This window comes from Epinephelus fuscoguttatus, linkage group LG1 (assembly GCF_011397635.1).
Source record: "Epinephelus fuscoguttatus linkage group LG1, E.fuscoguttatus.final_Chr_v1".
Taxonomy (NCBI): Eukaryota; Metazoa; Chordata; class Actinopteri; order Perciformes; family Serranidae; genus Epinephelus; species Epinephelus fuscoguttatus.
This window is the reverse complement of record NC_064752.1, coordinates 36,217,186-36,229,975: the sequence shown is the minus strand read 5'-3', so window position 1 is coordinate 36,229,975 and position 12,790 is coordinate 36,217,186. Positions and strand designations below refer to the sequence as shown.

The 12,790-nt window shown below is 41.7% G+C and overlaps 1 protein-coding gene across 1 annotated transcript; it reads left to right on the top strand.

The window, feature by feature from the left end:
- Positions 1-1,789: 1,789 nt before the first annotated feature.
- On the top strand, positions 1,790-12,426 carry LOC125893490 (adenosine receptor A1-like). Its single transcript, XM_049584201.1, has 3 exons — positions 1,790-3,362; positions 6,758-7,052; positions 7,190-12,426. Exons 1-3 carry the CDS (start codon positions 3,022-3,024, stop codon positions 7,571-7,573), a joined length of 1,020 nt encoding a protein of 339 aa, XP_049440158.1. The 5' UTR covers positions 1,790-3,021; the 3' UTR covers positions 7,574-12,426.
- Positions 12,427-12,790: the final 364 nt, after the last annotated feature.

Sequence of the window (12,790 nt, the reverse complement as noted above, 5' to 3'; positions counted from 1 at the left end):
TTATCCAATAAATGGCAAATACAACATAAATATGATCCCAAACAGGATTAATACCTGTCCTTGTGCATTTGTCTATTTGGGAAGCACACATGGTATCATGCTTCAAGTGCATGATATGAGCTAATCTAAGGTTCCTTAACTTTGGACATGACACCAACATAAAACCCATTCCAAAGTTATAAAATTTCCATTAAATCATTATGAATCCAGTAGTAAAATGTGGCAATGCAGTGAGACAGCACCCATGTCAGACACTACTTGCTATTAATCTATAAAATATTGAGTTTATTTTTTTAAGAGGCATGAAAATAACTGCCAGCAAGTGTGATGATGATGATGATGTAAGTTACCAGAGCTGTGACATAATGTCTGCTTAATTTAATTCTGAGTCAGTTTAACTGTTGTTATACAGTATTTAGCTTCACCAGAAATCAACTGTTCACAAGAAAGGGGATGCATTCCTCCCCATATTCTAGACATGTTATTTCATTAAAGTACAAAGTTGAAAATATATATATATATTGTTGTGGTTACATGATTAAAAATTAGACAGGAGTCAATCTTACACACAGACAAATGACATTCGAGTGGAAGTTCAGTCAGAAGGACAATACTTTTCATGCTCAGGCTGTAAGTTTTCTTTCTCACCTTGCCATTCACTCCTTGCACGCATGCTCACTCACTATCTCGAGGTGTCATTGCCCGGAGCTGTCAATTGAGTCATCAGCTGTTTTTCAGTTGATTAACAATCAACCAACAGCACAGCGACAAACCTTTTCTGTCAGCATATCATTTTACTGCTAATCATTTCAAATATGGTTCTCTCTCTGCCGTAGTTATTTCTTGCTGCTGTCCTCCACCTCCCCATCACCACCTAGTCTTTACGGATTCATCAGCCTCATCATCCTCAGCCTCAGAGTCAGCAGCCACCACCACCACCAGTGTCTGGACTCTATCGGGGGATTTATCCTGCTGCTGCTCAGATGTCCCTTGATCACAACATATCTCCCTCACACTTAGATTCTGTATTAAATAGTATCTTAACTTCACTCTCCTGTCTCTCCTGATTGAACTGATTAATACACATACACGCACACACCCAGAGAATTTTTTAAAGAGACAGTTTTTTTTTGGTTCTTTGAGCACCACAAACCAAGTACCATCTGTTTTCATTATGTTTGGGAAAGGGGAGACAACTCTATCTCAGCAACTCACAACAAAACAATCTAGATTGATAAATAGCTCTACAAGTAAGACGAGAAAACACATTTTTAATTTGGAGGTGAACTGTTCCTTACATGACAAATAAAGAGACTCTTACAGTAAAAAGGAGTAGACAATTGTCTGAGCCCTTATGCAGCTTCTTCCTATCACCAGTTCAGCTAACTTCTTGCCCTTTGCACTGTGAAAAGTGAGTACAGCTTTAACAAAATTGCACATTCTTACGTCATGAAGCCAAAAGATTACAGGCACCTTCTCACATTTTCTCTGTGAAATTCTTTCCAGCTCAGAAGTGAATTGTAGTATTTACTTATCAGCAAGAGGCTGCAAAAAAAGAAAAGCACATTTGGCTCAGAGTGGCCCTGGTTTGGAGATCTGACAGGTTCATCCAAAGTGTTTCAAATGATCTTGTAGGCCTGATGAAAGTCAGAGAGGAGTTGCACCCGAATGACTGATAACAGACATAAATCATTCTCAGACCTTCACTGTAGCCAAGGTGAGAGAAAGATGCAACACTGATCATTTTTTATCCATGATCAAGTCATCACAGTGTTAACCTGTATTTTGCCCCCCCCCCCCCCCCCAGATTGGAGAATAAGTTTGTCTAAATACTGCAGTCCTGTTTGTTACCAAATACAAGGCAGATGGGCAGATGAAGGTGCTACGTGTGCCGTGCCAGCGTACATGCTCAAGTGTATGCAGTCACACCCTTTATTGCAACTTATTCATGAGTGTCATTTGCATCTATATAGGTCATTTGTGTGCGTGTGTCCTCCAGCTGAGTCCTGCTGGTCTCCACTGATACCAAGCTCATGTTGTCCACTATCGTTTTATTGTCTCCCTCTAACATAAAGCATATGACCATTTGTCTTCATCCACTTTCCTCTCTCCAGAATGTGAGAGCTTCAGGCTTATACCTCTCACCCACTCTTCACTTCAGCCTGGATCACACTGAGGAAAAGTATCGGGGTGTATAGTAATGATGGGAAAATCCTCTTTTGATGCAGCCTTGTGATCTGAATATGTATTTTCCATCACATAAAGGAGTCTAAATGATGAAGGCATGTGGAGAATGTGTGATTTGCACTGCTGTAAGTTTGTGCATCTTTGACAATAGCTCTAAGATCCACCTGTCATATGGTTTCATGTTTGATATTCTCCTCCTCAGGGTGTCCACTCCCATAGAGGGCGAGCTTTCAGTCACACATGTGACTTTGCAGAACGACGATAAGATGCTTTAAATAATCATCTGAACTCTCTGGGTGATATTTCTAAACTGGGATTATTTCACAAGAAACTATTATCAGAGGAGAAAGACTGAGCCGACTGAACCCAGATGGAGTGGCTGATGGCGCATTTATCTGAAATGACTCGGTTTCAGCAGGGAATGACACTCCTGGGGGCTAATTCTGTTTATTTTTCCGACCTTTGACACATGCCTTACACTGAGGAAAGCAACACTGTTAATCCGCGCTTTGGGAACCTGTGACTCATTCCGTGTCCCGGGTCCGTGCTGTCCCTCCGCCAAGCGGGACTGCAGGGGCCACTTCATTCACTGAATCACCGCGTCGGGCCGTATGGAGACCAAGTTCTGCGTCTTGCGCGCAGCTCGATATCCTGGACCGGATCCTAAAATAATACAGAGCAACAGACACTACCTCTACCTCAGTGGGGACATAAAACATGCGAAAGCGAAGTCAGGGTGTCTCAGTCGGTGCCCACAAACTCAAACAGGGAACTCCCTCGACGTGTTGAGGCTGTTTTCTCCGCTGAGCGCACACTCCTCCAGCATCCGTGAACATGTCTTCGGGTCTGCCTTCCTCTAAAGCCGTCTATATCGGGATGGAGGTGGTGATCGCCGTGTCGTCGGTCATCGGCAACGTGATGGTGGTCTGGGCTGTGCGTATTAACCGGTCTTTGAGGGACACCACGTTTTGTTTCATCGTCTCCCTGGCCTTGGCTGACATTGCGGTCGGCGCTCTTGTCATCCCCCTCGCCATCACCATCAGCATCGGACTCCAGACGCACTTCTACAGTTGCTTGTTGGTCGCCTGCACGGTGCTTGTCCTCACTCAAAGTTCAATCCTGGCGCTCCTGGCCATCGCTATCGACCGCTATCTGAGAGTCAAAATACCCATGAGGTAGGCCTAAAGGTGAATTCTTCTAGTTTCCAATATCTTGTCTCATTTACAGAAGCCTTTGTGTCTGGTGCGCTGCTCGAACCAAGGGCACAAACCAGAGCGGCCATACAGGCTGTTAATCTAAGCTCCAAACAGACATGACTGTAACATGTAAGCTACTCTAAAGGTGTGTCTAATCAGTTTAATTAATTTACAGTAAGCTTAATGTATGGCTATATTAATCTGCTTTGACATCTCTGTAATATATCCACCGGAAATTACAGTCTGTCAGTGATAAAAGTCAAGGACCTATAAGGCTATGCCATTTTATTACCTGCTTTTAGTTGTTCAGATAATATTTTTGGACTTATTAATTCAGTATTAATTAATTTATTCCTCAAGTGTGCACTTCCAATACATAATATCAGCCCACCCAAAATATGAGCTGTAAACCAAAGCAATAACAACGTAATAAATATGTAATGATTTTCTCTGTGATTTTTGAAAAATATTTATTTATTATATTTTTTTCTAATACTGGTTTGCTATTAGATAGATAGATAGATAGATAGATAGGTAGGTAGACTGATCAGTAGACTGGTTGATTCAATACAGATACATAGATGAATAATCTTGTTATTTACATTTTTAGCTTTTACCGGATGCTCAGGGTCCAAAGACAGGTTCACGCCAATTTGGCTTTTTTTTTTTTTAAATCTGTGGAATTTCACATCTGTGTGGAGGCCAGCTGTTTCAGATCCTGAAGCACATGGGGCTCATAAATGTCGTACCTCTTTACCGCTTCTGAGTTGGTTTGTTGATAATTAACCTGACTGTAAACTGACATTTCTGGGGATTGCATAGTAACAAAGAATTGTAAAATGTAAATGTTATCATTAGTTAGCAATCCTCTTGCCTCACCCATAATTTCACTGAAAACTCAAGTTTCCACATGAAGTTGACTAATTAAACAATGAGGCTGGCAGAGAATGCATGACTGGTCAATAGGCTCATGGTGGCTGGTTGATGGATTGCGCAATTTCTCAAGCTGGCAAACAATACACACATAGAAACATAAGCACACACAAACTGCACTCTGTCACTCAGAGGGCAGTAACACAGGAACAATAAAACAAAATATATTGTGTAGTATGATACAGTAGCAGATGTAGTGACAGAGTAAGGTAATAGATGGTAAATATCTCACCGTTTTCAATTGTAACACTAGATACATTTGACAACTTTGTGTGTCATGTAAAAATATTGTGTTAGAGTGACTATAAATCAGATTCTGTGTCAGGTAATACAATATTTCTCCAAAGGGCTGGCAGAAAAAATGCTCTGATGCTCTCCCAAGTCACAAATCTAAGAAATTTTGCTTCTCTTTTACTGCCGATCCTTTATTTAGCCAGACACTTCAACCTGGGCATGTTCACATTTTAAACACCAGTGAATTGTATTTTACTGTCTTGTGCTAAGTGATAATGTGAGCCAGAAATGGAGTCCCCCTCCCTACACCACCCCTGGGACTCGGGAGGGACACAGTTTACCAGGCACTGATTGCTTTTTATAGCGGAGGTGGTTTGGAAGCACAGTGTCACGATAAGAGTGGTGTGTCTGAGATTTGAAAAGGTCCAAACTATTGCTGGCGCGTCTAGCTGGAGGATGGGATTTAGCAGGAAGGAGATGAGGATGGAAATCCCAGAGGAAAGTAGACATAGTTAGAGGACCGTCGAGTCCAGAAAGTAATTTTTGGCAGATGAACACCTGATATGCATGCAGACAGACAGCCGAGCTTTACGAGCAGCTGGGCAGGGAGTTACAAGCACACGAGTTAAGATTAAAACTGTCGTCACATATGGGAATACCTCCAGACGCTCTTTAAATATCCTTTCAGTATACATTCATACATCCTGTGTTGTGTCTGCCTCACCCTGTCTGAACTCCTGAGTGTGTGTGTGTGCTTTATGTGATAGAGAATGAATCAAGGGAAAAAATATGACAGTCTGGCTCTGGCACATTTCTCAGTGTGTTTCTGTGTTAATGCTAGCGAGGTGAGCCAGGGATCACGCATGATAAGAAGAGAGAAAAAATGTGCAAGAGAGAGAAAGGAGAAAAATGAGCCCCTGAGATTATTTACCCAGCTCTTTCATCTGATTGAATCAGCACTTGAATTACAAAAATCAACAGCCCAGTCGACCACTGGAATCTCTCATGTGCGCTCGACAATGACTAATTCTCAGACCTGTCCAATAGCAGACCATTGTGTGGGAGAGATGACGAGTGACATCCTATTGAGATACCAAAGAACTGCAGACAGTTATGTTAGGCAACGGCTACCAGTTTTCCGGGCAGCAGAGAGGTCTTGCTTGTGTCTGATTGATGCTCGATTTGTTTCTGAGCACACAGCAATGATTTCCAGAGAAAGGTCATCAGACTGAAACTACATCACCTGCTGCCATCAGACATAAAAAAAGAGTTGGACATTACAAGGAAAAACCATTGGAAACAGCTTACACTATAAATCAGCCCTGATCCATCAACCCCACAAACTGCAGCCTTAGAGTAAGACTATGTGACCTTAGAAAGAAGGAATAACACATTCTTCCTTTTACAAATAAAGCATTTAACTTATGGGTAATAAAACGCACCAGTGCTCAATTTAGCATACTCAAGAGTTTTTCTACTACAGGCTTACATGGTGGGTATATGGTTACAAAATGTTAGCTGATGTTAGTAAGCTTCATCCCAGGGATACTCAACCCGGGGGCCACTTTTGCAAAATGTCAGGAGGCCAAGGGCCAGTTAATAAACAAACAGCAGTCACGTCAGCCCTGCACAGGTTAGGTGTATGCAGGGGAATATCTAGAATCTGAGGATGTCTTTGGCTTAGCTCAGAATTCTGTTCGGAATGACCCCCCCCCCACACCCCCTTTTTTTTTTATTTTGATGTTTTTTATGCACTCTGGTGCCTTATTTAAATCCAAGGAATCAAAAAAAATTCTAGTGTGAGTCAAGTATCTTTTATTATGAATTACAAAATGGTTGGCAGGCCACCTGGCACCCTATTATGAGCCAGATGTGGCCCACTGACCTTAAGTTGAGTATCACTGCTTCAGCTAGATATTGCTCTGTAACTCACATTACCAGGCCAGTTTCTTGACTTTATGACTCTTCTTCACTTTTGCTACTTTTGCACTATGTTTTAGCATTTACTTTTATCCTGTAATTGTCACTTGGGGCAACAGTTGATAGGCTTCTGTTTAACAGCAAGAGTTGAAACAACAAACCAAGATACTTGCAGAATTGCTAACAGTATTAGCTTCATAAAGGGAATGTTTTTTTGCAGATCTTTGCATTAATTTATGTTGTAGTGGACTGAATTAAAAACAAGATCTAATCTCTTCTTGCCATAGCTACAAACGGGTGGTGACACCTCGGCGAGCTGGCACAGCCGTGTTATTGTGTTGGCTGGTGTCCATCATAGTGGGCCTCACGCCCATGTTGGGTTGGAATAACCTGCAGCTTCTCCGTGACAACGGCTCCCTGGTCACTGATGACCTCTTGGTGACCTGTGAGTTTGAGACAGTCATCAGCATGGACTACATGGTCTACTTCAACTTCTTTGGCTGGGTGCTGCCACCTCTGCTCCTCATGCTAGCCATCTATGTCGAGATATTCTACATGATCCACAAGCAGCTCAACAAGAAGGTGAGCCCTTCCTCTTCTTGTGGTTACTTTGTTTGATATGCAACAATAAAAAGACAATTAATTTGCAATTAAACGTGAACTGATTTGACTAAAATTTGATCTATGTGCTGATGATCTTCTCCTTTATCTCTCTGTAGGTGACAGCTAGCCACACAGACCCCAGCCGCTACTATGGCAAGGAGCTCAAGCTAGCCAAGTCACTCGCCCTTGTTCTTTTCCTCTTTGCAGTCAGCTGGCTCCCTCTTCACATCCTCAACTGCATCACCCTCTTTTGCCCCGCCTGTAATAAGCCAGAGTTCCTCATTTACATCGCCATCATCCTCACCCACGGCAACTCGGCTGTCAACCCCATCGTGTATGCTTTCCGCATCAAGAAATTCCGCACAACGTTCCGTAAAATCTGGAAACAGTATGTGCTTTGTCGGGAATCAGTCGGTCGGCTTCCTCAAAGAGGGAGCCAGACAGGACAAAGTCATGAGAGGAGGCTGAGGCAGAATGATGATGACGATGATGATGTGTGACCTTTGCTAACTAATTGGATTGCTGTGTAACTGTTGAGTTTCACTCCGCTGGTTCACAGAATGGAGGACTCTGGCTTTATGTTCGAGGAATTACCGGTCAAAACAGCCTTTGGCATCACAGGATGTCAGACGTGGGAACTCCATCGTGAACTGACTGATTCACTCCATCAGACACACTCTAAGAGAGCAGGATGACAAATCAGCATGGAGACAGGATAAACGTCCTCAATCAGACTTTGATTTTAATCAGATTGATGGTTTATTTCTCCACTGGCTGACAAAATGAAGATGATGCCGTATGAGATAATGGGCTTCTCATCAGTTTCAGCACCAACCTGTTGAACTTGAATCAGTAAGTGTATATCTGTAGCACATGCTGTACATGAGTAGTGTATGCTATATTGTATTTCTGACCTGAATTAAAACTCATGGCCTTTTTTATGTGAATGATCTCAGATAGTTAAACATCATATTATGTGTTACATTTACATGTCTGTGGCCTTAAAGACAGAAAATGAAGAGGAACTAAGCTGCTAAAGTGTAAATCTGGTAAACCAGTGGTGGGCAAGCAGGAAGTTTGCGCAACCAACTTGGTGCTTTGAGTTGGACCAGGACACAGGATGTACTGTATGCTGGCTGCATGGGTAAAAAATAGGTCAAACTGACTTGCTTGGAATTACAGTCGAGAATCTTTGGTGCGATGAACGTCTAGTTTGCCTGCACCAATGTCAGTTGTGCAGTAACTTATTAGACTCATGGCCCATACAGATGTGTGGTCCAATGCAGCACAAGTGAAGATTGTGTTTTTGCTGCTTTTGAGAACATTTGACTGGCAGAGTGACTAATACTAGGTAGTAATAGTTGTAGCTGAAAACAGCATCCATACTATAAGAAAAAATTACTTGATGCTCCTCTGTAAGTATTTGTTGGCCACCTATTACTAACTATATAACTATAGCTGCTGGACTGTGAATCTAAGAAATGTTGGAGCTCCTCCATCCAATTTTTATCTGGGGGATAATCAATTTAAACCTAAAATGTACCTCTACTGTGTACATGCATCACCAGGCTCTTTCCACTACTAGTGGAAAGAGTGTTTTCTGTTACGTTTTCATTTCTGTTATGGGGTTGACTTGAAGGTTCAGCGTGTAGGATTTAGGGGGATGATATTGGCAGAGATAGAATATAATATAACAAATATGTTTTCTGTGGTGTGTAATCGCTTGAAAATAAGAATCATAATGTTTTTGTTACCTTAGAGTGAGCCATTAATATCTACATAGTGAGTAGGTGTTCGTCCACAGAGTCCACCACGTTGGACCACTATGATTGTGCAGTAGCCCAGAACAGACAAACCAAACACTGGCCCCTGATATGGCCATTTGTGTTGTTAAAATTCTGTGATTGCCACTGTAGTTAGCAGCCCCTCCGCACAATGAGCAGTGTCATAAAAACGCCTTCTTTTTTTTAAATTTAAAACTTTATTCAGTGTTTTTATCGGTTTAAATCATTGGGTCCATTTGCTTTGGAAAGGAAGAAACCTTTCTCCAAATTCTCATTGGTCAGACAATCGCTGGTGTTACTTTAATAAGTGTGTGTGTCCACCAAAGGTTTCTTTACCTAGCTGAAAAAGGACACCTGTTATTGCCCTCTGTGATAATTGGGTCTTTGCTGTGTTTGTCCTGCCCCTCCCACTGTGATTGGACAGCTGGTGACAGTGACGAGAGCAGGATTTTTACCCAGAGTTAAACATTATTCAACTCTCATATTTAATCACAGAACAGATAGTCGCAGAAGACATTCAGTGTGGGATTTATCACTATAGGTTTATTTTAACAACTCTCCAAAAAGACACTGCAGTTAAAAGCTGGATTAAAAAGCTTCTGAAAGGTATACAATCACACCGGAGCCCTTGTTGGAGCGGCAGGATGGTTAATGTTAGCTACTCAGCAAAAAAATCTCCCTCTTATATGCAGGTTTCAGAGATATTAATGTTAGTAATGCTATGTTGTACATGACATTGTCAACCAAGTTAACTTCTCAAGTGTTCAGTATGTCAGATTTTTCTCATCAGTCCTGTTCTACACTTAGTGGTGAGACAAACTCACGCAAGCAGGTGAGGTCGAAAAAATGTGTGCAGTTTTTTTTCTGGCATTATTACATTGGAGACCACATTTAAATTTCACTCAAGGCATTCCACTTGCCTGAACACAGAGTTAACTTGCCCTTGGCAAGTGTTTATATGGATCCCTGTAACGGGATAAATCCACTTTGGTGGACACACAGTGCTAAAAGGTTGTGCACTCAGCGCACTGGGCCGATTTAGTTGATATAAAGATAACCTCAACAGATTATTTAACCCTAATATATTGGTCAATGAGCAGGCAGAATTTCAGTCAACCAAGATTTTCTTTGGTTGATTACAGCCCTAGTTATCAGAGAAGAAAAAGTAAGCACACATTAGCAGTTGCTGGGCTAGCGGCCTGTCTCCAGCATGCCAAACAATGTCAGAGAAACACTGATTTGTTACATGAAACTGCTTTATTCAGTGTTTTTACTGACTTTATTCACCTGGTTCATTTGTTTTGGAGAGGAGGACACCTATGCGAATAATTCAGCTTTTGATTAAAACCTCCCGAACAATGAACATTAAAGTAATCCCAACCAGGAGTTCATGCTTAGCACAATGGAGAAGTTTCAGCTGGTTGCAATCTGCAATCCTCTACACTAGATGGCACTAAATCCTACACGCTGCACCTTTAAAACTGACCAGTGTTGCCCATTCAAATTAGTGAGATTCAACATAAGAGGACATACACTGAAACGCCACTGCTGACACGTACAATATGTACTGTATGTAACGAATATATGTATAAATGTTAATGGGAGATACTGTATAAAATTCACCTCACTGAGCCAGCAGGTGTTCTCTTACAGCTGTTGATTGGGAAAATCACCCTTCAACCATCTCATAGGAAGCAAAAAATATATCAGCATATGGTGAGGTCTGATTAAAATTCATAATGCTAAGATGAAATGATTTTATTATCTGTTCACATGAAAACGTGTCTTGCATTACATGCTCAAAACAAAACATAAACACCCTCCAGTAATCATCAGAAACACATGATACAATATATGTAGTACCTGAGAACAACACATTTGTCCCTTGTTATGCGCACACACACACACACACACACACACACACACACACACACCAGACATCCAGACATGTATTATTCCAAGTCCATATCACTGTATGTGTGGTGGCATGTGGATAAATCCACTCTGTTCTTTATGACAGAAATAGCATCTCAGTTTTCTCTCCGTGCTTCTCCGTATCGGGGCTAAAGCCATCAGCGATGAGAGGTCATTTTTTGCGCGCACACATTGATCTTCTGCCATTCGGCAGAGAGAGCTGCTCATGTGTGAATAAGTGAGGAGGTTATGAGGGCGTAGGAGTCCAGGGGTGAGGTGGGACAGGGTGGAAGGATTATTCTGTTTACAAGGGAACCTGAAGGTGAGACTGCCGCTGAGGAACTCATCAAGACAACTCTGAGGAGGTCAACACTGAGGCCACCCTGTCGCTTTCCCATCAAATAAACAGGCCTGTTAATGTGACCCTGTTGATCTCTGTCTTTACCATCTGTGACAATGTGTAACAACATATACAGTTCACACACACACACACACACACACACACACACACGCGCACACACACACACACATAGTATGTCTTCATCAGACAAGTGTACTCTCATTGTATTTCCAGTGCTGCTCTTGTAATAATGTTTCCATGTGATTCTTTTCTCACTTTGTGCTCCTGTGAAATATTTATAAAGTCACTAAGTGTAGAATTGGATATTTATCAAGATTTAAGACATTATAACATGTTTGTAGAAAAATGAGATAATCTAGAGGAAAATTCAAAGTGTATGTTGTCTATTATTATTATTATTATTATAGAGGATGAGGACGAATGTACCTAACACAGTGTCCTTTTTGTTACTACCACTGGGGGGTGCCAACATCTGACATTATTAATTCTACACATAGTGGCTTTAAGGTTTTATCTGTTTGTTTTTATCTGTTTGACTGAACCAGTGTTATAATTTAAACATGATTTGTGCAATACTCTCAGATGTACATTACCAATATCAAAAGAAAAACTATAGCATAGATATTGTACATGTTGACACTGTTAATCAGACTCAAGTGCTGGACGTTCACGGCGGTTTAAGTGCTAATATGGTGAGCTGTTTTGTCAGTCATAATTATGAAGGAATACATTAATAAAAAGGTCGATTGATGAACTTAAAATACAGAAGGCAGACTCTTAATCTTTGCTCATTGTGAATGTTTTGTAAATGCAGCTCATGTTAACTGCTGTGCTGTTAACGCTAACATCAAAGACTAGAGGAAGGAGATAAAGTTGCTTTCATCATTGATGCTTACTAAGAATTTGATGATGAGTGTTATCCAGTAGTTTTGATATTCAATAGAAGGTCTTTACAGGATTGTAAGAACACGTCATCACTCAATTTTCATACACCAGAATCTTTTTATGTTTCTCTGTTGCTCACTCTTTCTGTCAAACGTACACACTCACACAGACAAGTAAAGTCAAGCTTATGTGGCCTGAAATCAGAGGTTTGTGCCAGAGGGCTACACAGTATTTGAAGTATACACCAATCAGCCACAACATTAAAACCAGTGACAGTTGAAGAAGATGGATCATATTGTTACTATGCAGCATCCTGCTGGGAAACTTTGGGTCTTGGCATCATCCACCTAAACATGGCTGCAGACCAAGTACCCCCCCCCCCCCCTCCCCCTGGCAAAAACTGCTCTGAAATGGGCCAACAAACATGACAGAGAGCTCCAAGCATTGATCTGGCTTGTAAATTCCCCAGATCCTTATCTGTTCACCCATCTGCCGTGCAAGTACACCAGAGGTCCTGTGTCCATGCCTCAAAGGTCAGAGCCAAGTCCGATCAACTGTGGGGTCTCCTTGGGTGTCCTGTGATGCCTGGCACCAGGGTGTTGGCAGCGGATCCTTTGAGTCCTGTGGGTTCAGATGTGTGGCTCTGGCACCTCCCACAGATGATCAATTAGATTGGGATCTGGGGAATTCAGAGGCCACGTCGACACCTTGAACTCTTTGTCACATTTGTCGGTGCCAATGCTGAGCAGATTTTGTGGTGTGGCAGAGCACAT